We start from the raw sequence: 27,227 nt of genomic DNA on the forward strand, positions 1-27,227 counted from the left end.
GGGGGGGGACACGGCACCCCCCTTCCCAGCGAGGGGTCCCCAATACTCCTCTCCCCCCCCCTCCCTCCATGGGAAGGGGAGATGCGGCCCCCTAAAATTGGGGGGGGGGGGAGCAGTTCTGCATCCAGCCCGACCCCCCCCCGGGGGCTGGATAAGGCCACGGGCGATGGGTGGGGGTCTGTGACCCCCCCGCTGCACCCCGGCTTTGTGGGGTGCAGGGTCCCCCCCATCTGTCTGTGCCAGGGTGGGGCACCCTGAGGTGGGCACCCGGGGTGGGGGTGCCAGCCTAGGACCTGCCCTCGGGGGGGTTGTACTCGGTCTCGCCGGCCGAGACCTGGGAGATGCGCCGGGTGGACCGCCACAGCCGCCGGTGGAACTGGCCTGGTCGCACCTAGGGGGGTGGGGGGGTTGAACACCCACCCACCGGCCCTGTCCCCATCCCACATCCCTTTTGGAATCCGAATCCTCTCCCAGAAGTCCATCCCCTTCTCCCTCCCCATCCCCTTCCGGATCCAGAGCCTCTGTTTCCATCCCCTTCCCCATCTCCATCCCCAACTCTATATCCCCTTCTCCATCATCATCCTCTTCCCCATCACCTTCCAGATCCCCATCCACTTCTCCATCCCCATCCTTATTCCCTTCTCCATTCCCATCCCTCATCTCCTCCTCCATCTCCATCCCTCATGTCCTTCTCTATCCTCTTCCAGACCCCCATTTCCATTCTCTTCCAGATCCCCATCTTCATCCCCATCTGCTTCTCCACCCCCATCCCATTCCGAATCTCCATCCTCCATCCCATTCCAGACCCCCATTTCCATCCCCTTCCAGATCCAGATTCCCCATCTCCATCCCCATCTCCAGATCCCCTTTGCCATCCTCATCCCCTTCTCCATCCCCATCACCTTCCAGATCCCCATCCAATTCTCCATCCCCATCCTTATTCCCTTCTTCATTCCCATCTCTCCTCCATTCCCATCCCTCATCTGCTCCTCCATTCCCATCCCTCATCTCCTTCTCCATGCCCTTCCAGATCCCCATTTTCATTCCCTTCCAGATCCCCATCTTCATCCCCATCTGCTTCTCCGCCCCCATCCCATTCCAAATCTCCATTCTCAGCCCCTTGTCCATCCTTGTCCCCTTCCAAACATCCAGCATCCCCAGACTCTTCCCCATCAGCCACATCACCTTCCAAACCCCATCCCTCCTCCCATCGCCAACTCCTTCCCCATCCACACCCCCATTCCTTCTCCAGTCCCTCATCACCATCCACCCACCATCTCCATCTCCTTCCCCATCTCCATCTCCACCTCCATCCACTTCCCCTTCCCCATCTCCACCTCCATCCCCTTCCCCTTCCCCATCTCCACCTCCATCCCCTTCCCCTTCCCCATCTCCACCTCCATCCCCTTCCCCTTCCCCATCTCCACCTCCATCCCCTTCCCCTTCCCCATCTCCACCTCCATCCCCTTTCCACCCCCATCTCCATCCCTACCCCCTTTCCACCCCCATCCCATCCCATCCCATCCCATCCCATCCCATCCCATCCCACCTCTGTCCCCCTCTGCTCTGGACACCAAGGAGGACGAGCAGAGGTCCCCAGCCCAGCAGACACCAAGGCATGACCCTCCCCAGCCTCCCCAACCCGGGATGGGGGAAGGTCCTCGCCCACCTCAGCAGGCTGCCCAGCCCCCACCACGATGAGCTTGCCGTCCTCCAGCCCCACCAAGATGTGACTCTTCTCCTTGGTGACGGACACGCTGTGGACGGGCACCCGCATGGCCACGGGGGGCACTGCCGCCCTGAGGCTGTGAGAAGAGGAGTGGTGGGATGGGACCCCTGGAGCCCCCTGGGTACCCCAAAGGGGTGGTTGGGGTGGGACGTGGTGGGCGGTAGCCCTCACCTCTGGAGGTCACGGATCTCCAGCCCGCACCGTGTGGTCCCCAGTATCACGAACTCCTCCGTCAGACACATGGCCGTCACCTCCTGGTCCAGCGGGACGGAGGAGAGGTGCTTCCCGTTCACCGAGTAGAGGTGCAGCGCAAACCTGTCCTGGGAGACAGACCGAAGAGGAGGTGGGGGACCCCCGCGCGCTGACGGTGATGCGGGACAGGGCACGGGGACACCTGGCCGTACCTTCAAGCAGGCTTGTTGACCTACGGTGGTCTGGGCCACCACCTGCCCCTCCAAGCCCACGGCCAGGTGGGAGAGGACGGCGGGTGGTGAACACTCGCCGGGCGGCCGTAAGGACCGGATGAAGAGCCCCCGGCGGATGGTGTGGATGATGATGGTGCCATCCTACGGGAGGCAGGGGACACGTGGTGGTGATGGTGGCGCTGCCCACCCCACCGCCCACCCCACCGCCCCAACTCACCTTGGAGCCGGACACCGCCATGTCCAGCTCGGTGCTGATGGCCACGCACGTCACCTCGGCGTCGTGGCCGTAGAGCACCTGGATGGGTTTGGGAGCCAAGCCGCTGGAAAACCCACCCTGGTGTTGGGGACACGGGGACCTCAGTGACCTGGTGGCAGCGTCCACCGTGAGCCACCCTGTCCGGAGCGCAAGGGTAAGGGTCAATGCCCTACCTGCTGTAGGACCTGCCACACCATGCAGGTGGTGTCCCGGGACCCAGAAATGAGGTAGATGCCGCAGAGGTCAAGCGCCAGGCAGGTGACAACATCTGTGACACCCAGAGGGACACCGTGAGGTGCTGGTCCCATCCCACCACGCTCGACAACCCAACCCAGTGGGATGGCACCAAGACATGTTTTGGGGTGTGGAGATGCTGCTGACTCTAACACCACCTCAGCTCTGAGATGGAGCCTGGACTGTCCCCAGAATACGGGAGATACTGGGAGATGTCCCCCTGCCAGCTCACGTGTCCCCTGCTTCCCACCATGGCCCTACAAACCCATTGGGGCATCATCGGACCTTCACCATGGGAGGAGGACGTACCTATGTGTCGGGTGATGTGCCCAACCACCTTCCCTTTGGCCAGTGAGGTGACACGGAGGCTGTTGTCCCAATGTCCCCCGCTGAAGAGCAGCTTCCCATCGGGGGACACGGCCAGCGTGCGGGAGCAGAGGTCCGCGCTGGGGGCAAAGGGGCCCTGCAGGAAGCGCTGGGTCCTGGTGGGGAGGGACATGAGGTGGTGGCAGAGCCATGGGTGGGCTGGTGGCACCTCCGGGGACCATCTCTGGGGAGAGGATGCCTGACTCACTTTGCATTGGAGACAGTGGGGTCTTTGGTGAAGCTGAAGTAGTTGGAGATGTTCTTGTCGTAGGGTAACCAGTTATGGGTGCCCAACAAGCCATTGGCACTCACGGTGACCTGGGCAGAGATGGAGATGGAGGTGACACAGCTCCCACCGCTGGAGCCCTCCTGGGGTTTGGTCGAGGTTCCCCTGGGCTAGCGGCATGCACCCATGCCTCAGTTTCCCTGGACTCACCAAGATGTCGGGTGATCCCTGAGTGATGAAGGAGTGCGCCTGGTTCTTGGGGACCACGGCTTGCACCAGGGCCACCCCATCGCTGATGCCCTGTGGGGAGACCACAGCTGGTGGGCGTCCTCCTGGCCACCACCAACCACCTCAGTCCCGGCCAGGCCCACCTTGCCCACGGCTGTCCTCACCTCCACGAAGAAGGACTTGAGCTGGTCCAGGTTCTCGAAGACGTTGGGTGAGCGGGTGTCGAGGCGGGCCAACCTCCGGGCAGCGCTCTCTGCCGACAGCCGGGCGGGATGGGGCTCCTGGGATGGGGCGAGGGAACCCATGAGAAGTGGGGTGACCCCCTGAAAGTGGCCATTTTTTGGGAGAGGGGGGTATGAGTTACCTTGAGCAGCTGGCAGGGTGTCTGCCCAAAGTTGCTGATGATGCCCTCCAGAGCCTTCCTCTGTGTTTCATCAGCGATGGCGTCCAGGTCCACGGCCCCTGGGGATGGAGATGGTCATGGGGGGCCACCTGGCAGGTGTCCCCCGCCACCTCCCTGCCCCATGGCTCACCCTCATAGGTGCAATAGTAGAAGACGTTGAGGGCCTCCACGGCGGCCGGGCCTCGTTGCTTGTACCCAAAAATGAGGTCAATCCACTCGTGGAGGTGGGCTGAGACATACTCTGACTCCTGTCCAAGGATGGGGCATCGAGGTGGGCCACGGATGCCCACCACCCCCCTGTAATAACCCCCTGCCTCAGGGGTGGGAGTGGAGGAGGGGTTGGAGTGAGCTCCACCATCTCACCAGGGCTTTGCGGTGCTGGTAGATGAAGTCCTCACGGGAGCGTGCCCAGCGGGGCAGCACCACGTCGCCCACCTTCTCGTTGGAGAGCTGCAGGCAGCCCAGGTCGAAGCCTGCGGGCAGGGCGGGCAGGGGGTAAGGGACACCCACCCACCCGTGCTCCCATGGGTGCTGTCTCCATGGTGGAGTCCCACAGGTGTCCCTTACCGTTCTGGTTCTCCAGGAACTCGGGGAAGTAGAAGAACTCGGGGATGAGTTCCTTGACGTCCACGGGGTTCTCCATGCGGGCTTGCCACGCCGCCGGCACCGAGTGGAACTGCCGGTCCGAGCAGTCGAACCTGGTGGTGCAGGACACCCGGTTGGACCCCACTCGTCGTCCCACCACCGATGTCCCCTCCTCAGGGTCCAGTCGCTGGGCACCCACCTGCCGCTCTGCAGCTGGATGTGGAGGGTGGTGAAGGGCTCGGTGCGGATCAGGTAGTGCATGACGCCCGCCGCGTTGGAGTAGTGCGTGCCGTAGTGGAACTTGTCCACGGTGCCGGTGGGGTCCTCGAAGCTCTCATACCTGGGGGCAAGGTGGTGATGGGGAGGTCCACCAGGAGCCAGTCAGGTGCTCCTCAAGTCCCCCATCCCTCCTGTTTTTTTTGGGGGTACTCACTTCTCCTTCACATCCCGGGCGTGTCGCTCGTTGGCCACCCCAATGGGCTTGGACAGGTCCCGAAACACGGCCGGGTTGGTGAGGTCGAGGGTGTCCGAGACATAATCCCGGAGGATCCAGGGGAACTGGGTGGGGGGCGGGAGGTGGGTGAGGCTGGGGGTGGGCACAGGGTCACTGGGGGATGGTGGGGAGGCCATGGGGCTCACCACGGGGTACTGGGAGAGGTCGTTGTAGGTGCGTCCTGCGATGGTGTTCAGCTGCATGAGGTACTCGAAGTTGGAGATTTCCCGTAGGACCCATTTCTGGAGGGAAGGGAGGGTGGCTGAGATGGGCCAGGGCAGGGCAGGAGAACGGGGCAGACACCCCCACCCCATGGTTGTGCCTGTCCCATGGTCATCACTGGTCTCAGACCATCCCTGGTACCACAGCTGTCCCCACCCCACGGCCATCCCTGGTCCCATGGCCATCTCCATCCCATGACCACCTCTGGTCCCACAGCCATCCCTGGTCCCACAGTCAACTCCTGTCTCATGACCATCTCTGTTCCCACAGCCATCTCCATGCCACAGCCATCCCCTGTCCCATGGCCATCCCTCGTCCCATGGCTGTCCCCATCCCATGGCCATCCCCTGTCCCATGGCCATCTTGGATCCCACAGCCATCTCCATCCTATGGTCATCCCTAGTTCCATCCCTGGTGCCGTGGTCATCCCCATCCCACGCTGGCACCCTCCCCTTTGCCATTTGGGAAGAGGAGACATGGGGTGGGGTGGGCAAGGGGGGGACCAATACCTGGGTGAGCCCCGAGGCTTTCAGCAGCTCCTGGGGCGACCGGCTGCCGAAGTAGATCTGGTTGGGGGGACGCAGGCCAAGGATGCAGGAGTACACCTTGTTCCTCACCTGGAGGAATGGGTGGGGAGGACGTGAAGCGGCCGGAGCCTGGGCAGTGCCGTGGCCCCGGGGGGGGCTTCTGGGTTGGGAGAAAGGTGCCACCACCTTTTTCTTGAAGTTGAGGAAGTAGTTGGCCTGGTCGATGAAGAAGAGCTCGAGCGCGGAGCGGCGCAGGTTGTAGCGGCGCAGGTGGACCTCGCGCAGGTGGGACAAGGGACGCTTGAAGTCGTAGCCGATCCCTGCCGAGATGGGGGGGGGGAACACACGGATGCAGAGCCCCATGGGTGTCACTATCCATCCAGATCCCCATTCCCAAGGCAGGGATGGAGCCCACTCCCAAAATGACCAGCGCCTGGTGTGATGGGTCTCCAGAGGAGATGGGATGGGTGGGAGGTTTCTAACCCCGCCTTGCTGCAGGGACCACCCGAGGCGCACGTGTCGTTACCTCCCTCCGTCTCCTCCTTCTCGCTGCTGCCGTCGTAGAAGTAGACATGTTGGGTCGTCACCTCCAGGCGTCCAGGGATGACGGCCACCGTTGTGATGAGCTCGCAGTCCTCTGAGACCACCAGCTTCTCCCGCTGGTTCTGCTCCTTGGGCTCAGCCCTGGGTGACACGGAGGGGTGAGAAGACCCTGGCGTCACCCCCAGCCTAGGAGAGCCAGTGGCATGGCAGGGGATGCAGACGCTCACTGGTTGTCCAGGACAGGGAGGTCCTCCTCGGCCAGTTGATCATCCTCCAACTCGCTCACCTTGGCCTCCTTGGCCATGGCGAGCGGGAGGGACTCGGTGGGGTTGTGGAGGTGGTCAGCTCCTGAAACGAGGAGAGGGTCAGCAGGCCAACCTGTCCCCCAGCTGTGGGGACCCAAGTCCTGTGAGGGGCCCCCATACCACCTCCCAAACCCAATGGGGTCCACGATAGCTCCCGGCTCCCATGGGTCTCACCCAGGTTGTCCCGTAGGGCACTGGCCTCCAAGTGTTGGTCAAAATGCAGGTTGGGCACCAGCTTCAACCTCATCCGGGAGTAGGTCTCGGCGCTCGACAGCTTCCAGCGAACCTCCGATGGGTTCCTGGGGGACAGGTGGGGGTGAGTCACCCCAGAAACCCCCAGCCATGCCACCCTCCCCAGAGACCGAGGTGGGGCTCACCGGTCAGCCCAGGCAGAGCGCGGCGAGGTGAGGAGGCGGCACAGGGACCTCCACTGCTTGAGCACGGTGCCGTGGTGGTTGTTGGCTTGCTTGAGCACGTTGGCGTGCCGGGTGTTCTCCACCTTGGCACGCTTCGCCGCCGGCTCCAGCACCAGCTCCTGCCAAGGGAGTGGGAGAGTGAAGTGACAGCAGGGCTGGGGCTTGGGGACATCCCCGAGGCAAGGAGTCTGTCCATGAGGTGACAACCCCAGGACAAGGGGGACATCCTCAGGATGATGTCCTTGGGGTGAGGAGCACATCCCTGGGATGACGCCCGCAGGATAATGAGCACACCCCTGGGATGATGTTCCTGGGACGAGGGACATGTCCCCAAAACAAGGTCCCCAGGATGAGGAGCACTTCCTGAGGACAACGTCCCCAGGGTAAGGAGCAGGTCCCCAGGATGACATCCCCGGGATGAAGAGCACATCCCTAGGATTAATGTCTCCAGGGTGAGGAGCATGTCCCTCAGGAGAGGAGGATGTCCCTAGGATGACAGCCTCACAGCGAGGAGCACATCGCCAGGGTGATGTCCCTGCATGATGTCCCTGGGGTGAGGAGCATGCACCCAGGGCGAGAAGCACATTCCTCGGATGATGAGAACATCCCCGAGATGAGGAGCATTGTTCCCAGAACGATGTTCCCAGGATGAGGAGCCCATCCTGAGGATGATCCCATCCTGGAAGTGTTCAAGGCCAGGTTGGATGAAGCTTTGAGCAACCTGGTGTAGTGAAAGGTGTCCCTGCCCATGGCAGGGGGTTGGAACTGGATGATCTTTGAGGTCCCTTCCAACCCAAACCATTCTATGATTCTATGATGTCCCCGGAGTGAGGAGGATCTCCCTCAGAAGACATCCCCAGGATGAAAAGCACATCCTCAGGATTAACGCCTCCAGGGTGAGGAGCAGGTCCCTGGGTGAGGAGCATGTCCCCAGGATGACATCCCCAGAGCGAGTATGTCCCTGGGATGACATCCTTGGGGCGAGAAGCACACCCCCATGACCCCCAGATGATGTCCCTGGTGTGAGGAGCACGTACCCAGGGTGATGAGCACATCCCTGAGACAACATCCCTGTGTTGACATCCCCAGGATGAGGAGCACATCCTGAGGACCATATGTCCATGGAGAGGAGGATATCCCCACAGGAGGACTTCCTCGGGATGAAGAGCACATCCCTGGGATGACATCCCCAGAGCGAGGAGCACATCCTCTGGCTGACATCCTTGGGGTGAAGAGCACATCCCTGGGGTGATGTTCCAGGGGCGAGGAGCAGGCAGTACCTGGAACATCTTGCGGCTGGCCGCCTTCTCCTGCTCCCGCCGCTGGGAGCTGCTCATCATGGCATCATAGCAGGCGTTCCAGAAATTGGACATGTGGTCATGGCTCTTGGCAAAGGTGTCCATCTCAAACTGGGCCATGGTGGGCTGCACCTACCGAGAGAACCAGGCCGAGAGGGGAGGTGTTTGCAGGGCCTGGCACCCACCAACCAGCATCCAGGCTATGACCATCCCTGCCCTGGAGGTCATCTCCGCAGGCTGTCCCAACCCGCTGGTGACATGGGGACCCATCTCTAAGTCTGGGAAGAGGTTCCCCCAGTGGTGATGCCACCCTATGCCCCGTGGCACTCACGTGCTTCTCAATGAAGCTTCTCCACTCCGGGGTGGTGCAGAAGAGCTGGAAGTCCTCGTAGAAAGTTGGGCTGCCATTGGTGGGAGGCAGCGAGGGCAGGAAGAGCTGCAGCTGCAGGGTCTCATAGCACTGGTCCATGAGCGTCCGGACGATGGGCACCAACCAGGAGAAGGTCTCCGACTTGGCGTCCAGCGAGCGTCGCAGCGGGGTCTCCAGCTTGCCCAGCAGATAGCAAGCCTCGTCCTTCTTGGGGGCCGAGGCGGTCTGCAGCAGGCTGTGCAGCTTCACGTACGCCAGCGAGTGCAGCTGGTGGGGTGGGACACGGGCCATCAGACGGGGCCACCTGCCCTGCCCCGAGGGCCGGGGTCTCACCCCGAGTCCCACCAAAGGGTGACCCACCTGAGGGTCCTGCAGCATGATGTAGCCCATGAGGACGCGTAGACCTGTCTGGGCCATCTCCTTGAGGTCAGAGGTGCCGTTGGCCAGGTGGTACCAGACGCCCAGTTTGTCCAGCAGACTGCTCACCCCCTCGTAGATCTGGGGAGGGGGTGGCACAGTGAGCCCCCCGCCCAGCCGTGCACCCCGGGTCTCTCCAGCCAGGAGGACACAGAAGCCACCAGGTCTGTCTCCATCACCCAACCACCCTTGGCTTTGCTTGACGTGGGTCTGGGGTTGGGGCAGGGGTCAGGGTCAGGGTCAAGGTCAAGGTCAGGGTAGAGCCCCAACTCGTAAACCTAACGACAAATTAGTTAAGGTTCGTCACGAGGGTTATGGGTTGGGGTCAGGGTATGGGTTGATGGTAAGGGTTGGGGTTGGGGTTAAGGGTTGTGTTTAAGGGTTGGGGTTGAGATTAAGGATTAGGGTTAAGGGTTGGGACTGGGGTTAGGGTTAAGATTGGTGTTGAGGTTAAGGGTTAGGATTGGAGTTAAGGGTTTGGATTAGGGTTAAGGGTTTGGATTGGGGTTAGGGTTAAGGGTTGGGATTGGTTTTGGGGGTGAAGGGTTGGGATTGGGGTTAAAATTAAAGGTTAGGATTAATTTTAAGGGTTAGGATTAGGGTTAAGGGTTGGGATTAGGGTTAAGGGTTGGGATTAGGGTTAAGGGTTAGGACTGGAGTTAAGTTTAAGGGTTAGGATCAGGTTTAAGGGTTAAAATTACGGTTAAGGGCTAGGATTATGGTTAAGGGTTAGGATTAGGATTAGGGTTAAGTGTTACTGCAAGGACGTAAGGTTAAGGTTTAGGATTAGGATTTAGGAGATACGGTTAGATTTATAAATTAGGAGTTAAAGTTGGGGATTAGGGTATGGGATTAGGATTTTGGTTTACAGTGAGGTTGCAGGGTTAGGGTTAGGTTTAAGTGTTGGGACTAGGGTTAGGGCTAGGGCTAGGGTCAGGGTTAGGATTGGAGATAGGATTGGGGTTAGGGTCAGAGTTCATGGCATGGAGGCAGGTTATGGTTTAGGATTTGGGTTTAGGGTTAGATTACAGGTTGAGTTAGGGTTGGGTTAGTGTGTATGACAAGGATGTAGGGCTAAGGGTTAGGATTAGGATTTAGGAGGCGCGGTTAGATTTCCAGGTCAGGCTGCAGGTAGGGTCAAGGTCAGGGTCACGGTTAGGGTTAGGGTTTAGGATGAAGGGATTAAGGTTAGGATTAGGGTTTAGGATCAAGGCACAGGCGAGGGTTAGGGGTTAGGGTTTGGGGTAGGGCTAGCGTATAGGATTAAGGGATTAGGGTTAGGATTAGGGTTTAGGATCAAGGCACAGGTTATTTCCTAAGGTTGGGTTCAAGGGCTGCACGTAGGGTCAAGGTCAGGGTTAGGGTCGAGATTAGGATTAGGGTTAGGGTTAGGGTCAGGGTCAGGGCTGACATCAGAGCTTCAGGGTTAGTTTTAAGGTTCAGAACTCGGGTTTGGGATGAGGAACCCCTGCTCCTGCCCGTCCACCTTCTCGCTCCACAGGGCCTGGTTGTTGTGTCCCTCAGAGAACAAGAAGTCCTGGAGCAATCGCAGCAGCTTGAGGGCATTGTGGGTGAGCCCGGGTGCGGTGGCCGGCCCCGACTCCTTCAAGTCCGTCAGCGCCGACTCCAGCATCATCTCCAGCAGGCTGCGGGAGAGCAGGTGGCTCTGTAGGGTGGTCCTCCCTTGGGCTGCACCCACCTGGACCTGGGCAGGACTCACCTGCGCTTGATCTCATCGGGCGGTCGCACCAGCTCGCACGCCGTCCCCAGCTTGGTGAGGACGGAGAAGACCTGCCCGCGCTCCCTCCACGCCGCGTCGTCCCAGCCTTCCACCCCGCGCCACGTCACCGAGAAGATGATGTTGGTCAAGAGGTTGCACAGCTCCTCTTCAGGTGTTTGCTGCCAATGGAGAGGAAGGGTGAGAGGTCCAGCGTAGCCCGGGGTGGTGGGCATGATGGTTTGGGGCTCACCTGGGGGTTGCTGGTGTTGGAAACGTTGTCACTGGGCAGCGTGTCCTGGTAGCTGCTCTCATCCAGGACGTTGGAGAGGCTGGAGCTCTTGCGTGCTCGCATCCCCGGGAAGGGCTTGAAACTCTCCAGGGGTGAGGGGGTGCCAGGGCCGCTGGCAGGGGTCTGCGTGCCGCTCTCGGCTGTGGCCATGGAGCTGGTGCTGGCCAGGTCGAGCCCCAGGTCGAAGGGTGAGGTGGAGAAGGGCGAGAGCGGGTGGTAGACACCATCGAAGGGAGGACCATCACCGGGGTTGGAGGACGAGCGGCTAGCCCGGTCGGAGGAGTCGAAAGACTTGAAGTTGTAAGAGTGGAAGGACTTGGTGCGGCCACTCGGCGAGATGGAGTGGTCGGAGAAGCCCTCAGAGAGCTCCTGGTCCGAGGCCTCGTAGCCCAGTGGCAGGAAGACGTCCAGCTCCTGCAGCTCGGTTGGCGGTGGGCTCGTCCCCTCCTTGCTGGTGGGGTCCGAGAGGCGGAGGAGCTCCAGGCAGCCCCCGCTGCCCGCGTTGCTCAGGCTGTGCTGGCGGGACTCGTAGGACTCCTTGACGTAGAGCTTGGTGAGTGTGTCCTGCCAGCCAGCCAACCTCGCCAGCTGCTTCACCATGTCCTGCTGCGCGTAGATCAAGTGGAAGAGCTGCAGGAGAAAGCAGGGGGGAGACCTGATGATGTTGCCCCAGCTCCTGGCTGAGTCTTGGGGGCTTGGTCCCTCCAAGGGGCACAATGTTCAGGCTGGCTGTCGATGGTCCTGAGATCTTGGATCTCCTGTAACCATCATTGGGTGCTGGGGCTGCACCACCTCCACGCTGGGATGTCCTCGTGCGTGGGGTGTTAGCACCATCCCCACGGCATGGCTGGGTGCCCGTGGGTGGCTCCAGGGAGCTCAGCCCCAGGGTGACCACTTGGTCACAGCCCCTTGCACCTGTGGTCCTGCTCACCTTGCGGCAGATATCGAGCCGGACGGTCAGCTCGGCCCGGTGGGACAGGTACACCACGGCCACCAGGTCCTTGTAGTTGAGAGGGTCTATGGAGAAGGAGAGACAGTACAGTGGTGGGACACCTCCTTCTGTGCCCAAAAGCCACCACAGACCCCCAGCCCCAAGACCAGCTAAGCCTCGTGGAAGGCCACCAGTGACGACCTCATGGCACATGTTCGGGATGGGTGGCCAGGGCCAGCCTGGTTTCGGCATGGCACGCAGTACCTGCCCCAAGGACCTGCTCCGAGAGGCAGCGGAAGAGCAACATGGAGCCGGGGACGTCGCTGAGGCAGGCGATGAGCCCCTGGTACCCAATGTCCTTCAGCTTCAGGCGGTTCTTGCTGCGCTCGGAGACCTTCTCATACTTCAGCATCTTATAGAGGATCTGGTGAGACAGAGAAGAGCGGCCACCCCACTGTGGCAAAGCCCCCAGCCCCTGGAGATGGCAAGACGTTGGCGCTGGGGACCCGCCTTACCTTGAAGACCCTCTCTCGCACTTCATCCGAGAACTTCTTCTGCACCAGCAGTGAGAAGAGGACCTCCACGTGGCCCGGCTCAAAGAGGAAGGCGAAGAGCTGCTCCTGGGCAGGCGAACCCTTCAGCAGGCTGTGGATCACCTCCAGCGCCCCGCAGACCTGTGGGACATGGGACCTGTTGTCCACTGCCCTCCATGTGCCCCACCGGGACCTCAGCAGTGTCTCCTCATCTGCTGCTGAGTGCCAGGCTAGCCCATGGCACATGGAGATGTTTGGGGACCAGGGTGGTTCGGTGCCATACCTGCTGCTCGTCCTGCGCCCCAGCCACGTAGCTCAGCAAGCTCTGCATCTCGTCCCCAGAGAAGCTCCTGCAGAAGAAGTCCTTCACCAGGCTGAAGAGGGACGTCTGCACTGTCTTGATGTCATCAGTGGCCGTGGTCTTCTCCCTGGAGGTGCTGGGAGACAGATGGACATGGGCATTCTCGCTGGGGACGTGCACAGCCACCCTCCTGCCCCTTGTCACCAGCATGATCCCAAATCCCACCATGAAGCCTGAGGAGCTCCAGGACAACCCAGTGTGGACATCCCTTCTTGGCCAATTCGACCCACTGGGAAATGTCCACCCCACATGTCTAGGTCTCTGCAGGGCCACAAGCACCCCCAGTGCTGCGGGTGTGTGGGATTGCAGCGGGTCAGAGGAGAAAAGGGCATCGGGTTGTTGCAGAAACCACCATGCTGGAGAGGTCCTGGGGGTGGATTTTGGGGCTGACCAGTCACAGCTGTGGGTGGAGGCTTGGGGACGGGGCACGGCCACAGGGAGTAGAAGGTCCTGCACCCACCACCATGCTCCCACACCAGGAGATTTTCCCATGAGGTGCTTGCAGGGGGGAGATACTGCCCCAAGCAAAGGGTGTCTACCCCAAACGGCAGCTCCGAGGGGTGAAGCCCACCATCGCGTCAGCGGTCGGGGGTCGTGGCTACAAGCGGCAGCTCACCCATAGTACGCCCGGATGGAGTCGAGGACATACTGCACCCCGTACTTCTTGCGGATGCGCTGCTTGTGGTCCTTGACGACGTTGGCCAGATACTGGATGTGACCTGCAAGGAGAAGGTGTGAGTGGCCACGGAGGTCGGTTGGGATGGAGAACACCTCCAAGCACCTCCAGATCCCACCTAAGCGGACGGCGAAGTCGCTGTTGCTCCAGATGCGGAAGTCGAAGAGGAGATGCTGGTAGAGGAGGTGCAGCAGGAGCCCGCTGCCCTCGGAGGCCACCTGCTCCATGAGGATCTGCGAGGCCATCAACGTGCTCATGTCCAGCAGCGGCCCGGAGACCTGCCATGGGCGAAAGGGGAGCCTTGTAGCCCCGGCATCCCCCTTGGAGAACATCCCTGGGGACCGTGGGAAGGAGCCCTTGGGTAGCCCCCCAACACCTTCTGCAGCAGCGCCCCGATGATGGCCGGCCCGTGACACTGCACCAAGCTCTCCTGGTTCACCGGGTGGTTCTGGATGAAGTTCTTCACCAGCAGCAGGAAGGCGGCCACGCTGTTCCTCTCCAGCCTGCTCTCTGCAAGGCACAGGGCAGAGCCCCAGCGGGAGCTGTGAGCCCTGCGCCCACCCGGCCACCTCCTGCCAGCACAGGGCATCCTGGAGACGACACTGTCAACCTTTCTCCGCAAACTTTTCAGCCCTTTCTCCTATTTCCCCCAAATTTACGTGAGTGGAAACTTCTGTTTCTCCGAGCTTGGAAATAAGGAAGTGGGCATTGGGAGAAAGCCTGTGTCACCTATGCAGGAGAAGGCTCCTGTGTGAGCCCAGTCCTACTACAAGACACCAGAGACTCCACACAAAGGCAAGCTGGAGGTAAGCAGGCTGGAGCCACCTTCATCTTCCCAAAACTGTTTCGTTATGACTGATTGGGTCATAACAACATTAAAAGACGTTAACGGTTTCTCCGTTCCCCTATAACTCTTGGTAGACACCAGCCTGCTCCAGGCAGCACCCACGTGGCAGCGGGATCACCTCCAGCCACCCGAGCAGGACGGTTCCTGCTCCACATCCCCCGAGGTCCTCACCTGAGGACTTGCCCAGCGGGATGAGCATGCCCTGGGCATTCCTGGAGGACGTCAGCTCTGGTCCCACCAGGTCATTGGTCTCCTGCTCGTCCTCGGGCTCCTCCTTCTTGGACACCACTTGCTCGAGCAGAGGCAGCAGCACGCCCATCCCACCCACGCAGTTGACCACGTCCTGCCGGAGGGAGGCAAGAGGCTTTGCTGGGTGCTGTGTGGTGACGGCAGCGCAGAGGAGGAGGTTGCGCGCGCACCCAGGGTCCATCCTGCCGGCTCATGGGCTCAGCTCAAGCTGGGAAGAGCCTGACCCTGTTCCTAGCAAAGACTGGGGTGTGCCCAGACCCATCCTACAGCACAAACCTAAAACAGGTCCCCAAAAAGCACCTGTTCCCCTGCAATGACCACCCACGGTGCCACTCTGGACACTGGGGACCTACAGGGCAGACAGGCCCGTAGGGGACCCACGGGTCATGCAGGTGTTTGGTGGACCCAAGATCATGTAGTAGAGTTCCTGTAGAGCCCAGAGGAACCACCATGACCATACAACACCCTGTGGGGGTCCTGCTCCTGCGCTGTATCCCAGGAAGGGCCCAGCTGTGTCCATGCCATGGGGTGGATGGGCCAGGACAGACCACCCTGCACCCAGCATACCTTGATGTCCCAGTTGACCACCTTATGCCCCGTCAGCCTCCCATCCAAGCCATGGCTGGGAGAGAGGTCCAGGCAGATGTTGTTCCTGCAGGCCTAGAAGAGAGCACCATGGGAGCATCTTCACGCTCCTGGAGATGTCGCTTATGGTAGAGGGTCTACCAGTGCTGTCCCCGTCCCCCGGGTGGTGGCTCTCCTCACCTGTGGGGTGTAGTAGAGCAAGAGCTTGCTGCTGAGCTCCACCAAGTCACCTTCCAGCGTGAACGGTGATGTGACATTTGGCCCTGGGGGAAGAGCATTGGGGTGAGCTGGGGCATGGTGGGGAGACCCTGGTTGTCCCTTGCATCCCTCCCCGACGTACCCGCACAGAAGAGTGCCTTGACCTGGGCTTGCTGCAGAGCCTCGCAGAAGATGGCCACGGAGCCCAGGTGACCCTCCAGGGAGGTGGGGCTGCCCCACTCGGTGTCCTGGCTGCCGGCTGCCGTGGTGGCCACTACCCCTTCGGTGGGGGGTTGAGTAGGAGTCCAAGCATGGGGGCCCAAGGTGGCGGGGACGGACTGGGAGCGTCCGAGTGTGGGGCGCGGAGGGAAGACCAGCTCTGGCCCGTGGGATGTTGGTGGGTGGCCGGCAGTGGTGGCAGTGGTGGTGGTGGTCCGGTGGCCCGCGGAGCCGATGCAGCAGGAGGTGAAGGACTGGAAGGGAGAAGGAGTCATGCTTGGCTCCTCCAGCCCCATGCCATGGGGAGAGGGGTCTGGCTGGGTTCCGGGGGTGTCCCCCACCTCGTGGAGGGATGGGAAGCGGAGCTGAGCCGTCTTCCACAGGTGTCCGTCCGCGTAGATGCTGATGATGTTCTGGCCAAAGGGCCGGCGGCCGGCGACATGGACAACGTCAACGCAGTGCTGGGCACACAGGGAGGGGGTGTCAGGCATCCCGGTGTCCTCGTTGTCTCCCCTGATGGGGATGGGGACAGGGATGGGGATGGTTGCTCACCCAAGCCGAGTCGTTGAAGGCAAACTCCGGTAACGCCACCGTCATGTAGTCCTTCTTGGTGCAGACGGCCACCACCAACATGCCGCCGGTGGTGAAGAACGCCTCGAAACCCGTCCCGCCGGCTGTGAAGAAGCTGGTGGAGGAGAAGCAGTTTGGGGATGGTGGTGCTGGCCCTCCTCATCCCAACCGCGGCCCCTCAGGTCCCTCCATTGAGCATCACCTGTAGAGTTGCCTCCTCTTTGGCCTCGCTGGTGGCTCGGGCTCCTCCTCGCTCAGGCACAACCAGGCGTGGAAGGCGAAGGCACCACCGGGCCACTTCTGGATGGCTGGCACCATGATGCCCGCCATGCCGGGCGTCAAGTCAAAGCACTGCAACGCCCGGGGGGGTCCGTCCACCCGCGCCATCCCGGAGAGCGCCCGGATGACGGGAGCCGCGTAGGGATGCGGTCCCCGACCCCGCTCGCGCCGCAGCAGCCGCAGCAGCTGCCGCAGCTCCTTGGGGCGGATGGAGAGGCTGCCCAATGCCCGCAGCAACTCCAGTAAATTTTCCGAGCAGGCAACCGGCAGTGCCGGCTCGGTGGCCAGGGCAGCCAGCAGGGAGCCCACCATGCCCGCCTTGACGCAGGTGAGGCGGCTGGGCAGGGATGCTTCGCAGAGCCGGCGGAGCTGGCCCGAGAGGAAGACCTGCAGCTGCCGGCACGCCAGCTCCGGCAGCCAGGCCAGCAGGATGAGCAGAGGTTGCTCGTTGCGGATGGGGCGCACTGGGAAGGAGCTGTGGTCGCCTTCCACTGCCTGTCGAAACACAAGAGGTGGTCGGTGCAGCCCTGACCCCATGGAGCGGGATGGATCCTCCCTCCAGTCACCCTGGGCTGGTGGTGGAGACCCCGTGCATCAAGAGCCTTGGAGTGTCCCATGCATTAAGCCTATCAGAGACCCTTGTGCATCATCTTGGAGATCCCCATGCATCAAGCCTCTTGGAGACCCTCATGCATCAAGGGTCCCTTGTTCATGAAGCATATTGAAGACTCCCATGTATCAAGCGCCTTGGAGACCCTCATACATCAAGTGCCTTGAAGAATCCCCATGCAAAGCATTTTGGAGACCCTTGTGCACCAAGCATCTTGGAGACCCCCATGAATCCAGCACCTTGGAGACCCCCATGCATCAAGCATCTTGGAGACTCTTGGGCACCAAGGATCTCTTGTTCATGAAGCATATTGGAGACTCTCATGTATCAAGTGCCTTGGAGACCCTCATACATCAAATGCCTTGAAGAATCTCTATGCACAAGCATTTGGAGACCCTTGTGCATCAAGTGTCTTGGAGACCCCCATGCATCCAGCATCTTGGAGACCCCCATGCATCCAGCATCTTGGAGACCCCCATGCATCCAGCATCTTGGAGACTCCCATGCAAGCATCCAGCAGCACCACATCAGAAAGGGCTCAAATCTCTCCAAAGCTGAGCACCACTCCAAGCTGAAGATAGCCCAGGACCCCTTGAGAAGAAGCTGATGGGAAACTAGCAGGGTGGAGAGGACTAGGGGGTGAGGAACGGGGCTGCCGGGGGCTGAGATCCGCCACGAACTGCCAGCACCGAGGGCTTTGCTTGGTGTGGAGGAAAAGCGGGCATGCTCACCATGTTGAGGAGCTCCTGGAGCAGGCGTTGGGTGGGCTGACCCTGGCTCCTCAACACCTCATAGAGGTGGGCATAGCCGATGCGCTCCTTGAACACCTCCTGCAAGCACCCAGGCACGTGGGACCCCGCACTGGGCCCCACCACGTGCTGCTTTCACCCCGGTCCACCTTGCAGCGTGAAAACCCCCAAGCCCATCTGTTTTCGGGGTGTTCCCCCCACCCTGGTCTGCCGCTCACCTTGGCTGAGGGCGAGTTGCTCATGATGGCAGTGAGCACCCCGACGGCGTGGACCGCGATGGCGTCGGAGCCTCTGTCGGAGCCCTATGGGGACATGGAGGTGGTGGGTCCATTGAGGCATGGGGTTAGGAGGACACAACCCACCATGCCGGCAGGTTTGGCTATGGGGTGGCCCCACACGATACCTGCTGGAGCCTGTCCCCATCTGGTGGCAGCACGGGGACCTCGTCCTGGGCTTCGTCCACCTCCCGTGTGCTGCTGAGGTAGAGCTGTGGGCCACGGGGTGGGCGTCAGCCCCAGGGAAAGGAACCAGTTTGGGGTGGAGGGAAGAGGGAAAGCAGTTACAGAGGGTCACCACCCTGGGGATGCTGTTGGTTTAGAGCTGGGAAGGGTGAGGATGGAGATGAGGGTGCCCAACCCTGGTGTCACCAAGGGGGACATCAAGGCGGTACCTTGCTGTTTTGGAGGAGCCGGATGATGTGCTCGAAGCAGTTGTTGCTGAGAAAGACGGCTTGGAGAACCGGCCGGTCCTCGCAGCTCAACATGGCCGGGATGGCATCTACGGCGAGGTGGAGACATCTCAGCACCCATCCCGCGTCCTCATCCCCCTCATCCCCATCCCCCACCACCTACCCAGCATGAGCACACGTAGAGCGATGAGGTCACCGGCCGCCTCCGGCGCCAAGGAAGCCACGGGGAGGTCCGAATTGAGCACCCTGAAGTAACCATCCAGGAGGACACGCAACGGCACGGGGCCGGCGCCGGGACTGCTGCCGTGCAAGACGTGGACCACGGCCACCACGCCGCGTAACGCCGACTCCAACAAGCCGGGCAGCGGGGGGGGTCCCCCACCTCCGCGCCGCAACACCCCCAGCAGCACCTCCAGCGCCGCCGGCGTGATGGCCCGCAGCGCGTTGGGCTGTCACCACGACATCAAAGTTTGGGGAAAAAAAAAAGGGTTTTTACGTCGCCTATCGCGATATAAAATCCTTTTTTGAGTTCTTGCTGCCGAATCGGCCGTCTCCGGCGCCGCGGGTTTCACCCGTCTCGCTGCCGGAGGGCAGGCGAATGAATTCAAAGCCAAATTTTGGAGTTTTTAATTAAACGCTGATTTTTAAGCATTGGGGTCGTTAAAACCTAATTCTGCTCAAATTTATTCCGCGGAGAAGTTCTCATCCGCCGCCGCGGAGCCGAATCGGTGATGAACCAGCAGCTTCCGCTCCGTTTCCTCTTTAATTTCAATTCTTTTCCTTTTTTTTTTTTTTTTTTTTTTAAGGTAAAACCCCCTGAATTTAGGGCTGGGATTTTTAAATTTTCATTTTGAAAACTAAACAGTTTCATTCCAGCCTTGAATAAATAAAATTTTGGGGTTTATCGCTCGGATGATGACGTCAAGTCTTTCCCCCATCCTCTTCCCAACGCTACCTTAGATCCGGAGATGATGGCTCCAAAAAGATGGAGAAGACGGAGCTGGAGTGTTTCGGGAAGTTGCTCTCCGGCTTGGGAAACTCTCTGCGAGGATGAGGAGGGCAAGATTTATTTGGGGAGGAAGCAGGAAAAAAAAGAAATTAAAAAAACGAAGAAAAAAATCCCTTTTCAACCTGAATTTACCCCAAAAACCAGCTCACATTGGCGCCGGACCCTGTTCATGACGGAGGATGAGGATGCTCAAATTTTTTGGCAGCTCTGGTTGCACCAGGGGAGGTATTTTGGGTCTTTAAAAAAATGTTAAAAAATGGGTTTTTTGCTCAGAAGTCGGTTTTTTTTTCTCAAAAACGTTTGTTGTTTTCTTTCTTTCCTCAAAATCAGGGTTTTTCTTTGGTTAAAAAAGAGGGGCTTTGATCAAAAATAGTATTTTTTGTTCAAAAATACTTTTTTTTCCCTCAAAAATAGGGGAGGGTTGTTCAAAAATGGGGTCTTTTGTTCAAAAATGGGGGGCTTGCTCAATTTTTTTTTTTTCCAAAATAGGGGGTTTTGTTTCCAAAATAGGGGGTTTTGTTCAAAACCAGGAGGTTTTTGTTCCAAAATAGGAGGTTTTTGTTCAAAAATGGGGGTGTTTGCTCAAAAATGAGTTTTTTTTTTTTTCTCAAAAACAGGGTTTTTGAGAAAAAATAGGGGGTTTTGTTCAAAAATAAAGGGGTTTGTTCAAAAATAAAGGGGTTTTTGTTCAAAAACGGGAGATTTTTGTTCAAAAGTAGGAGATTTTGTTCCAAAGTGAAGCGATTTGCTCAAAAATATAGCTTTTCTGTTCAAAAATAGGAGTTTTTTTGCTCAAAAATGGGGGTATTTGCTCAAAAATGGGGGTGTTTTGTTCAAAAATTGGAGGTTTTTGTTCAAAAGTAGGTTTTTGTTCAAAAATGAAGGGGTTTGCTCAAAAATAGGGCTTTTTTTGTTCAAAAATAGGAGGTTTTTGTTCAAAAAATGGGGGTGTTTGCTCAAAAATGGGGGTTTTGCTCAAAAATGGGGGGGTTTGTTCAAAAATGTGGTTTTTTTTCCTCAAAAATAGGAGTTTTGCTCAAAAACGCACTTTGTTCAAAAATAGGGGTGGGGTTGTTAAAAAATGAGGGGTTTTGCGCAAAAATGCGGGGAGTTTCCTCAAAAACGGGGGAGGTTTTGGTCCAAAAATATCTTTTTTTCTCAAAAATTTTTTTTTTTTTTTCTCAAAATCAGGGGTCACTTTGGGGATTTACAGGCAGTTGGGTTCGTTGGGAGTTTTCGGTGATTTTTTTTCGCCTTGGAGTGGGTTTTTTTTGGGGGGGAGGGACTTCCCCGGAAAAAAAATCCCCTTTTCATCGATTTTTACAGGCTGCCTGCGTCGTGCAGGATGTAATCATTGCTTTAGGACCCTATACCTGCCCCTGGGACCCCGTACGTGCCCATACGGGCACGTACGGGGTCCCAGGGGCAGGTATAGGGTCCTATATTTGTCCCCGAAACAATACTGACCCTGGGGCAGCTATAGGCTCCTATATTTGCCTTTGAATCCTATAGCGGTGCTGGGGCAGGTATAGGATCCTATATGTGCCCTTGAATCATATATTGATCCTGGGGCAAGTATAGGCTCCTATATTTGCAGGGGGGGTAGAGGATGTCCTGGGGCAGATATAGGCTCCTATATTTACAGGGACAGGTATAGGATCCTATATTTGTCCTTCCATCAATACTGATCCTGGGGCAGGTATAGGCTCCTATATTTGCAGAGGGCAGGTATAGGATAACCAGGGGCACCTATAGGCTCCTGTATTTGTAGGGGCAGGTACAGGATAACCAGGGGCACCCATAGGCTCCTGTATTTGTAGGGGCAGGTACAGGATAACCAGGGGCACCCATAGGCTCCTGTATTTGTAGGGGCAGGTACAGGATAACCAGGGGCACCCATAGGCTCCTATATTTGCAGGGGGCAGGTATAGGATAACCAGGGGCACCTATGGGCTCCTGTATTTGCAGGGGGCAGGTACAGGATAGCCAAGGGCACCTATAGGCTCCTATATTTGCAGGGGGCAGGTACAGGATAGCCAAGGGCACCTATAGGCTCCTATATTTGCAGGAGACAGGTATAGGATAACCAGGGGCACCTATAGGCTCCTGTATTTGCAGGGGGCAGGTACAGGATAGCCAAGGGCACCTATAGGCTCCTATATTTGCAGGGGGCAGGTACAGGATAGCCAAGGGCACCTATAGGCTCCTATATTTGCAGGAGGCAGGTATAGGATAACCAGGGGCACCTATAGGCTCCTATATTTGTAGGGGGCAGGAATAGGATAACCAGGGGCACCTATAGACTCCTATATTTGTAGGGGGCAGGTATAGGATAAGCAGGAGCACCTATAGGCTCCTGTATTTGCCCTTGGCACCAGCCACCCACCCCTAATACACTGTACCCCCAACGAATCCTACACACCCTCCTGGATCCCGTCCCCACCCCACCATGCCCCACTCACCCCCAGCCACCTATGGATCCCATACTGCCCCCCCCCCACCGCCCCCCTCCCCAGTTTACCTTGGAAGAAGGCGCCGAACTCGGGGGGCAGCGGGGCCGGAGCAAACTTGTATTTACTCCTCTCCTTGGCACTGACGACTTCCCTGGAAGGAAAGGGGTGAAGCGGGGGGGGAGTTGAGGGTGGGGGGGGGTGTTTTTGGGGGGCAGTGGGTAGGGGGGTGTTTTTGGGGGTGCAGTGGGTGGGGGGTCCCCCCAGACTCACCCGCTGAGCTGCCGGCGCCAGGTACGGTAGGGGTCGAAGAGGCACTCGCAGAGGTGCAGGGCGTAGAGCATCACGCTGGCAGCCTGCGCCCCGCTGCCCGCGGCCGCCCCCGGCCCCTTCAGCTGCGGGAAAAAGGGGGGGTTAAACCAAACATCCCCCCCCCCAAAAAAAAATAAATATCAAATCCTGCCCCCAGTTTGGGGTGGGGGTACCCCCCGGACCCACCTGCCTGGCACAGACCCGCAGCAGCTTCAGCACCTCCGGGATGAAGCCAGGGGTTTGGTCCGCTTGGATGTTCTCCAGGTTCCTGTGGGGGGGTGGGTTTGAGGGGGGTAATGTAAGGTGTTGGGGGGGTTATTGCACTGGGGGGGTTAATGCATGGGGGGGGGCATTAATGCATGGGGGGGGGCATTAATGCATGGGGGGGGTTAATGCATGGGGGGGGCATTAATGCATGGGGGGGTATTGCATTGGGGGGGGTTAATGCATGGGGGGGCATTAATGCATGGGGGGGTATTGCATTGGGGGGGTTAATGCATGGGGGGGTGTTAATGCATGGGGGGTATCAATGCATTAGGGTGAAGTAGGTGTTTCGGGGTGACGCGATGCACATGGGGGGATGTGTTTTGGGGGGGTTATGTGTTTTGGGGGGGTGATGTTTTTAGGGGGAGTGATGTGTTTTGTGGAGGTGTGATTTTTTTTTTGGGGGGGATGTGTTTTATTGAGAGGGATGTGTTTTATTGAGGGGGATGTGGGTTTTTTTTGGGGGATATGTTTTTTGAGGGTGTGTGATGTGGTTTTTTGGGGGTGATGTGCTTTTTCGGGGGGTGTGATGTGTTTGGGGGAGGGGGTGATGTGTTTTGGGGAGGGGGGTGATGTGTTTTGGGGAGGGGGTGATGTGTTTTGGGGGGTGTAATGTGTTTCTTTTGGAGGGGTGATGTCTTTTGGAGAGGGGGTGATTGTGTTTTGGAGGGGGGGTGATTTCTTTTTGTGGGGGAATGTGTTTTTGGGGGGGTGATGTGTTTTGGGAAGGGATGATGTGTTTGGGGGGGATGTGTTGAGGGGGGTGTGTGATGTGCTTGACCAGGGTGCAGAGTGGGGGGGACGCCCACCCAGGAAGGCACCGCCATAATTTGGGACCAGGTGTGGTCCCTTCAGCAAAGCCTTGGGAGGGGGCACACAACCCAGAGATTGGGCGGGGGGGTGTCCCCTTAATGGTTCCCCACCCCCAGCACCCATGGGCAGAGCTGGGCTGCACTTGGGCTTCATCCTGCACCCCATGGGTGGTGGGACAGAGGGAGGCTGAGCGCCCCCTCAAAAAAAAAAAGTGGGGTGGGGGGGATGTGGGGGGGGCGATCACCCACCTGCAGATGATGATGAAGAACTTGAGGAGCAGCAGGGCCTGCCCCAGGCCGGCCCCCCCGGGCTCTTCCCGCGGCACCTGCCCCACGCACTGCCCCAGCCGCTGGCTCAGCACCTGCAGCACCTCCCGCGGCAGCACCGGGATCTCCGACGCCGACGCCGGCTCCTCCGGCCTGCGGCGGCGAGAACGGGGCTGGCCGGATGGCACCCACCCCCCCCAGAACCCCCATCCCCCCCCCCCCGCCCCAGGACCCCCATCTTTCCCACCAGGACCCCCATCCCCACCACCAACCCCCCGCCCCGATCCCCTCCGAGCTCCCACCCGGATGGTTCCCGGCCACCCAACTCCTGGATGGAGCCGTGGTGCCGCCGCGGCGCCCAGGGTGCTGCTCACCGCCGGGGCTCCATGGAGGGGAGGGCGATGACCTTCTCGAAGTTCATGACGAAGGCTTCCAGCCACTGCTGCAGGTAGCACAGGTCCTTCTGCAAGGGCAAGGGCGGGGCTGGAGCCGCCGGCCAATCAGGGCCCCCCGCTGACCACCGCCCCGGAGGGATCGGCCAATCAGGGCCCCCCGCTGACCACCGCCCCGGAGGGATCGGCCAATCAGCAGCCGGAGTGGTCAAGCTCCTCCCGGCCTCCAGGGGGCGCTGGTCAGTTGGCAGCGGGGTGTGAGCCCACCTCCGGGAGAGCGGCGGCCAATGGGCAATCAGAGAAGTGGGAGCTGGGGGGCTGCTGGCCAATCAGCACCAAGAGCAAAGCAACCTGTGGAAGTGCTGGCCAATCAGCAACCAGAGCAGTACAACCTGTAGAGACACTGACCAATCAGCAACCAGAGCAGAACAACCTGTAGAGCCGCTGACCAATCAGCAACCAGAGCAGTACAACCTGTGGAGCCACTGACCAATCAGCAACCAGAGCAGCAAAACCTGTGGAGCCACTGACCAATCAGCAACCAGAGCAGCAAAACCTGTGGAGCCACTGACCAATCAGCAACCAGAACAGCACAACCTGTGGAGCTGTTGACCAATCAACAACCAGAGCAGTACAACCTGTGGAGTCACTGACCAATCAGCAACCAGAGCAGTACAACCTGTGGAGCCACTGACCAATCAGCATGCAGCACAGCACAACCTGCAGAGACACTGACCAATCAGCATCCAGCGCTGCACAACCTGCTGAGCTGCTGACCAATCAGCACCCAGGGCCGCAGCCCCTGCCGGCAGCCGCCAGCCAATCAGCAGGCAGCGCTGGGCGCTGGCCCCGCCCCCAGCCCGGCGGTTGGGTAACGGTGACTCGCCGCTGCGTCCGGCGCCCGCTCCGCACCCCGGGGTCACCCGTGGCCCCCGCACCCGGAGCGGGACCGCGGGGTGACACGGGTCGCACAGCACCCAATGCAGAACCCTGGGGTGACCCAGGTCCCCCAGCACCCCAATACCGCACCTGGGGGTCACCCACAGCCCTCGGCACCCTAATGCGGCACCCTGGGGTGACCCGCGTCCCTGCACACCTTGCTGCACCTTGGGGTGACCACGTCCCTGAGCACCCCAATGCTGCACCTTGGCATCATCCATGTCCCTGAGCACCCCCGTGCAGCACCCTGGGGTCACCCAGGTCCCCCAGCACCCCAATGCTGCACCTTGGGGTCACCCACATTCCTGAACCCCCCAGTGCAGCCCCTTGGGGTGACCCATTTCCCTGAGCACCTCCATGCAGGACCATGGGGTGACCCAGGTCCCCCAGCACCCCAAGACAGCACCTTGGGGTCACCCACAGCCCTCAGCACCCTAATGCGGCACCCTGGGGTGGCTTAAGTCCCTATGCACCCCCAGTGCAGGACCCTGGGGTGACCCGTGTCCCCACACACCCTAATGCAGCACCCTGGGGTGATCCAGATCTCCCAGCATCCCAGTGCAGGACCTTGAGGTGACCACATCCCTGAGCACCCCAATGCTGCACCTTGGGGTCACCCACAGCCCTGAGCACCCTTAATGCAGCACCCTGGGGTGACCCAGGTCCCCCAGCACCCCAGTGCTGCACCTCGGGGTGACCACGTCCCTGAGCACCCCCATGCAGCACCCTGGGGTCACCCAGGTCCCCCAGCACTCCAAGACAGCACCTTGGGGGGGTCACCCCCGTCCCTGAGCCCCCCAGTGCAGCCCCTTGGGGTGCCCTGTGTCCCTGAGCAACCTGATGCAGGACCATGGGGTCACCCACATCCCTCAGCACCCCAACGCAGCACCCTGGGGTGACCCAGGTCCCTGAGCACCCCGAAGTGGCACCTTGGGGTCCCCCACGTCCCCGAGCTCCCTCCTGCAGCACCCTGGGGTGTCCCCAGCCCACACGGGGACCATCCCCCCCGGGAACATCTCGCTCCCCATGGGAACCCACCCCCCTCCCAACTCCCAGGAGGCACGGGGGGGGCCCCAGGCACCCCAGGGGACCCCGAGAGGACCTCACCCCCCCCCACCCTGAGCTGCCACCTCCCCCACATCACCCATTTCCCCAAAAAAAAACCTTCCCCCCCCCAGTTCACCACCAGCTCCCGCTCAACCGCACCAGCATCCGGTAGGGTGCACCAGGAGGTGGGGGGGGGGGTGTCCCTAATGTACCCCCCCACCCAGACCCCCCCGTTACCTGCCCGGTGGGGTGACCGTGGCCATCCATGACCCTGGCGCCCGGTGAACCGCGCCGGCGCCACCGGGCAGAGCCGGGCCAGGATGGGGTGGGGGGGGGGGGGGGGCAGTGGGGGGGCCACGTGGTGTTGTTATTTTACGTTCCCCCCCGCCCCGTTTCTCGCCGCCGCCTCGTTTTGCTCTTGTGCAAAAACCCCAACGCCGGAGCGCCAGGAAATGCCAAGTCACCCGCCGCCCCAACGGCGCTTCCTCCCGCCGCGCGCGGCTACTCGGCACCGGGGGTGGCGGGGTGGTGGTGGTGGTGGTGGTGGCTCCCCTGGGTGCCCACCCGGGCAGCTCCGGGATGCGCTGAGGATGATGAGGTCGAGGTGACGGCGGTGGCGATGGGATGGTGGCAGGATGATGGGCACGAAGCTCCGTGACCCGCTTGGTTCCGAACACCGCGGATAACCGGATCGTGCCGAAAACCAAATCCGGCCATCACTCCCCTTCCATCGGTGCAACCGAAGTTGGGGGGTGTTGAGTTTGCCAGGGCTCAGCGCCCCTCCTCCCCACCCAACATCGGCCCTGGCACCCACCCGGAGCTGGTATCCCATCCCGGCGCGGTGTTTGCCGGACTGGTGCCGGCGGCCGCCCCCGCCGCTGCCCGTCCCAGCCGGTTGCCAGCTGGCAGAGCCTGTTGGGCGGCTTCTGGGCTCGGCTGGCGCGGTGCCGCTTGGGAACGTCGTGCCGGCACCTCCATCCCTCACTGGCACCGCCGACAGCTCCGGAACCCTCCCAAAAGTGACCGTGGCAAAGCCGCCTGGTTGGCACCTCCCTGCCGTTGAGTCATGCGGGGTGACACCAGGGGTCTCGGCGGTGGGACCCCACCTGCCACCCCAGCAGCCGCCCTGGCTGGCATGGGACGACATGGCCAGCACCATCCGTGCCACGGCACGGCCACCCCGTGGGG

At 60.1% G+C, this 27,227-nt stretch overlaps 1 protein-coding gene across 2 annotated transcripts in view; it reads right to left on the reverse strand.

Annotated features, from left to right (window-relative positions):
* Window positions 1-286: 286 nt before the first annotated feature.
* NBEAL2 (neurobeachin like 2) overlaps window positions 287-27,227 on the reverse strand; it is a 30,114-nt gene continuing 3,173 nt past the window's right edge. For both annotated transcript variants that reach the window (XM_086615040.1, XM_086615041.1), the window contains 54 exons: window positions 24,036-24,124; window positions 23,644-23,814; window positions 22,505-22,586; window positions 22,280-22,401; window positions 22,078-22,160; window positions 19,503-19,585; window positions 18,711-18,996; window positions 18,530-18,636; window positions 18,263-18,346; window positions 18,078-18,161; window positions 17,842-17,940; window positions 16,424-16,995; window positions 16,204-16,336; window positions 15,993-16,112; window positions 15,575-15,905; window positions 15,415-15,497; window positions 15,217-15,309; window positions 14,572-14,743; window positions 13,930-14,063; window positions 13,672-13,831; window positions 13,494-13,596; window positions 12,800-12,953; window positions 12,499-12,657; window positions 12,248-12,407; window positions 11,984-12,069; window positions 11,014-11,682; window positions 10,764-10,942; window positions 10,530-10,689; window positions 8,987-9,124; window positions 8,588-8,893; window positions 8,239-8,388; window positions 6,920-7,077; window positions 6,717-6,841; window positions 6,465-6,585; window positions 6,221-6,378; window positions 5,881-6,014; window positions 5,677-5,784; window positions 5,092-5,187; window positions 4,886-5,010; window positions 4,652-4,792; window positions 4,435-4,565; window positions 4,231-4,340; window positions 3,998-4,115; window positions 3,829-3,926; window positions 3,629-3,745; window positions 3,447-3,536; window positions 3,219-3,328; window positions 2,954-3,126; window positions 2,584-2,678; window positions 2,372-2,488; window positions 2,134-2,295; window positions 1,901-2,049; window positions 1,670-1,805; window positions 287-391 (listed from right to left, as the gene is read on the reverse strand). In XM_086615040.1, the coding sequence (XP_086471166.1) occupies window positions 287-391; window positions 1,670-1,805; window positions 1,901-2,049; window positions 2,134-2,295; window positions 2,372-2,488; window positions 2,584-2,678; window positions 2,954-3,126; window positions 3,219-3,328; window positions 3,447-3,536; window positions 3,629-3,745; window positions 3,829-3,926; window positions 3,998-4,115; window positions 4,231-4,340; window positions 4,435-4,565; window positions 4,652-4,792; window positions 4,886-5,010; window positions 5,092-5,187; window positions 5,677-5,784; window positions 5,881-6,014; window positions 6,221-6,378; window positions 6,465-6,585; window positions 6,717-6,841; window positions 6,920-7,077; window positions 8,239-8,388; window positions 8,588-8,893; window positions 8,987-9,124; window positions 10,530-10,689; window positions 10,764-10,942; window positions 11,014-11,682; window positions 11,984-12,069; window positions 12,248-12,407; window positions 12,499-12,657; window positions 12,800-12,953; window positions 13,494-13,596; window positions 13,672-13,831; window positions 13,930-14,063; window positions 14,572-14,743; window positions 15,217-15,309; window positions 15,415-15,497; window positions 15,575-15,905; window positions 15,993-16,112; window positions 16,204-16,336; window positions 16,424-16,995; window positions 17,842-17,940; window positions 18,078-18,161; window positions 18,263-18,346; window positions 18,530-18,636; window positions 18,711-18,996; window positions 19,503-19,585; window positions 22,078-22,160; window positions 22,280-22,401; window positions 22,505-22,586; window positions 23,644-23,814; window positions 24,036-24,124 (8,229 nt within the window). The remainder of the gene's footprint in view (window positions 392-1,669; window positions 1,806-1,900; window positions 2,050-2,133; window positions 2,296-2,371; window positions 2,489-2,583; window positions 2,679-2,953; window positions 3,127-3,218; window positions 3,329-3,446; window positions 3,537-3,628; window positions 3,746-3,828; window positions 3,927-3,997; window positions 4,116-4,230; window positions 4,341-4,434; window positions 4,566-4,651; window positions 4,793-4,885; window positions 5,011-5,091; window positions 5,188-5,676; window positions 5,785-5,880; window positions 6,015-6,220; window positions 6,379-6,464; window positions 6,586-6,716; window positions 6,842-6,919; window positions 7,078-8,238; window positions 8,389-8,587; window positions 8,894-8,986; window positions 9,125-10,529; window positions 10,690-10,763; window positions 10,943-11,013; window positions 11,683-11,983; window positions 12,070-12,247; window positions 12,408-12,498; window positions 12,658-12,799; window positions 12,954-13,493; window positions 13,597-13,671; window positions 13,832-13,929; window positions 14,064-14,571; window positions 14,744-15,216; window positions 15,310-15,414; window positions 15,498-15,574; window positions 15,906-15,992; window positions 16,113-16,203; window positions 16,337-16,423; window positions 16,996-17,841; window positions 17,941-18,077; window positions 18,162-18,262; window positions 18,347-18,529; window positions 18,637-18,710; window positions 18,997-19,502; window positions 19,586-22,077; window positions 22,161-22,279; window positions 22,402-22,504; window positions 22,587-23,643; window positions 23,815-24,035; window positions 24,125-27,227) is intronic.

The sequence above is a fragment of the Tauraco erythrolophus genome, chromosome 7, assembly GCF_009769465.1.
Source record: "Tauraco erythrolophus isolate bTauEry1 chromosome 7, bTauEry1.pri, whole genome shotgun sequence".
Lineage (NCBI taxonomy): Eukaryota > Metazoa > Chordata > Aves > Musophagiformes > Musophagidae > Tauraco > Tauraco erythrolophus.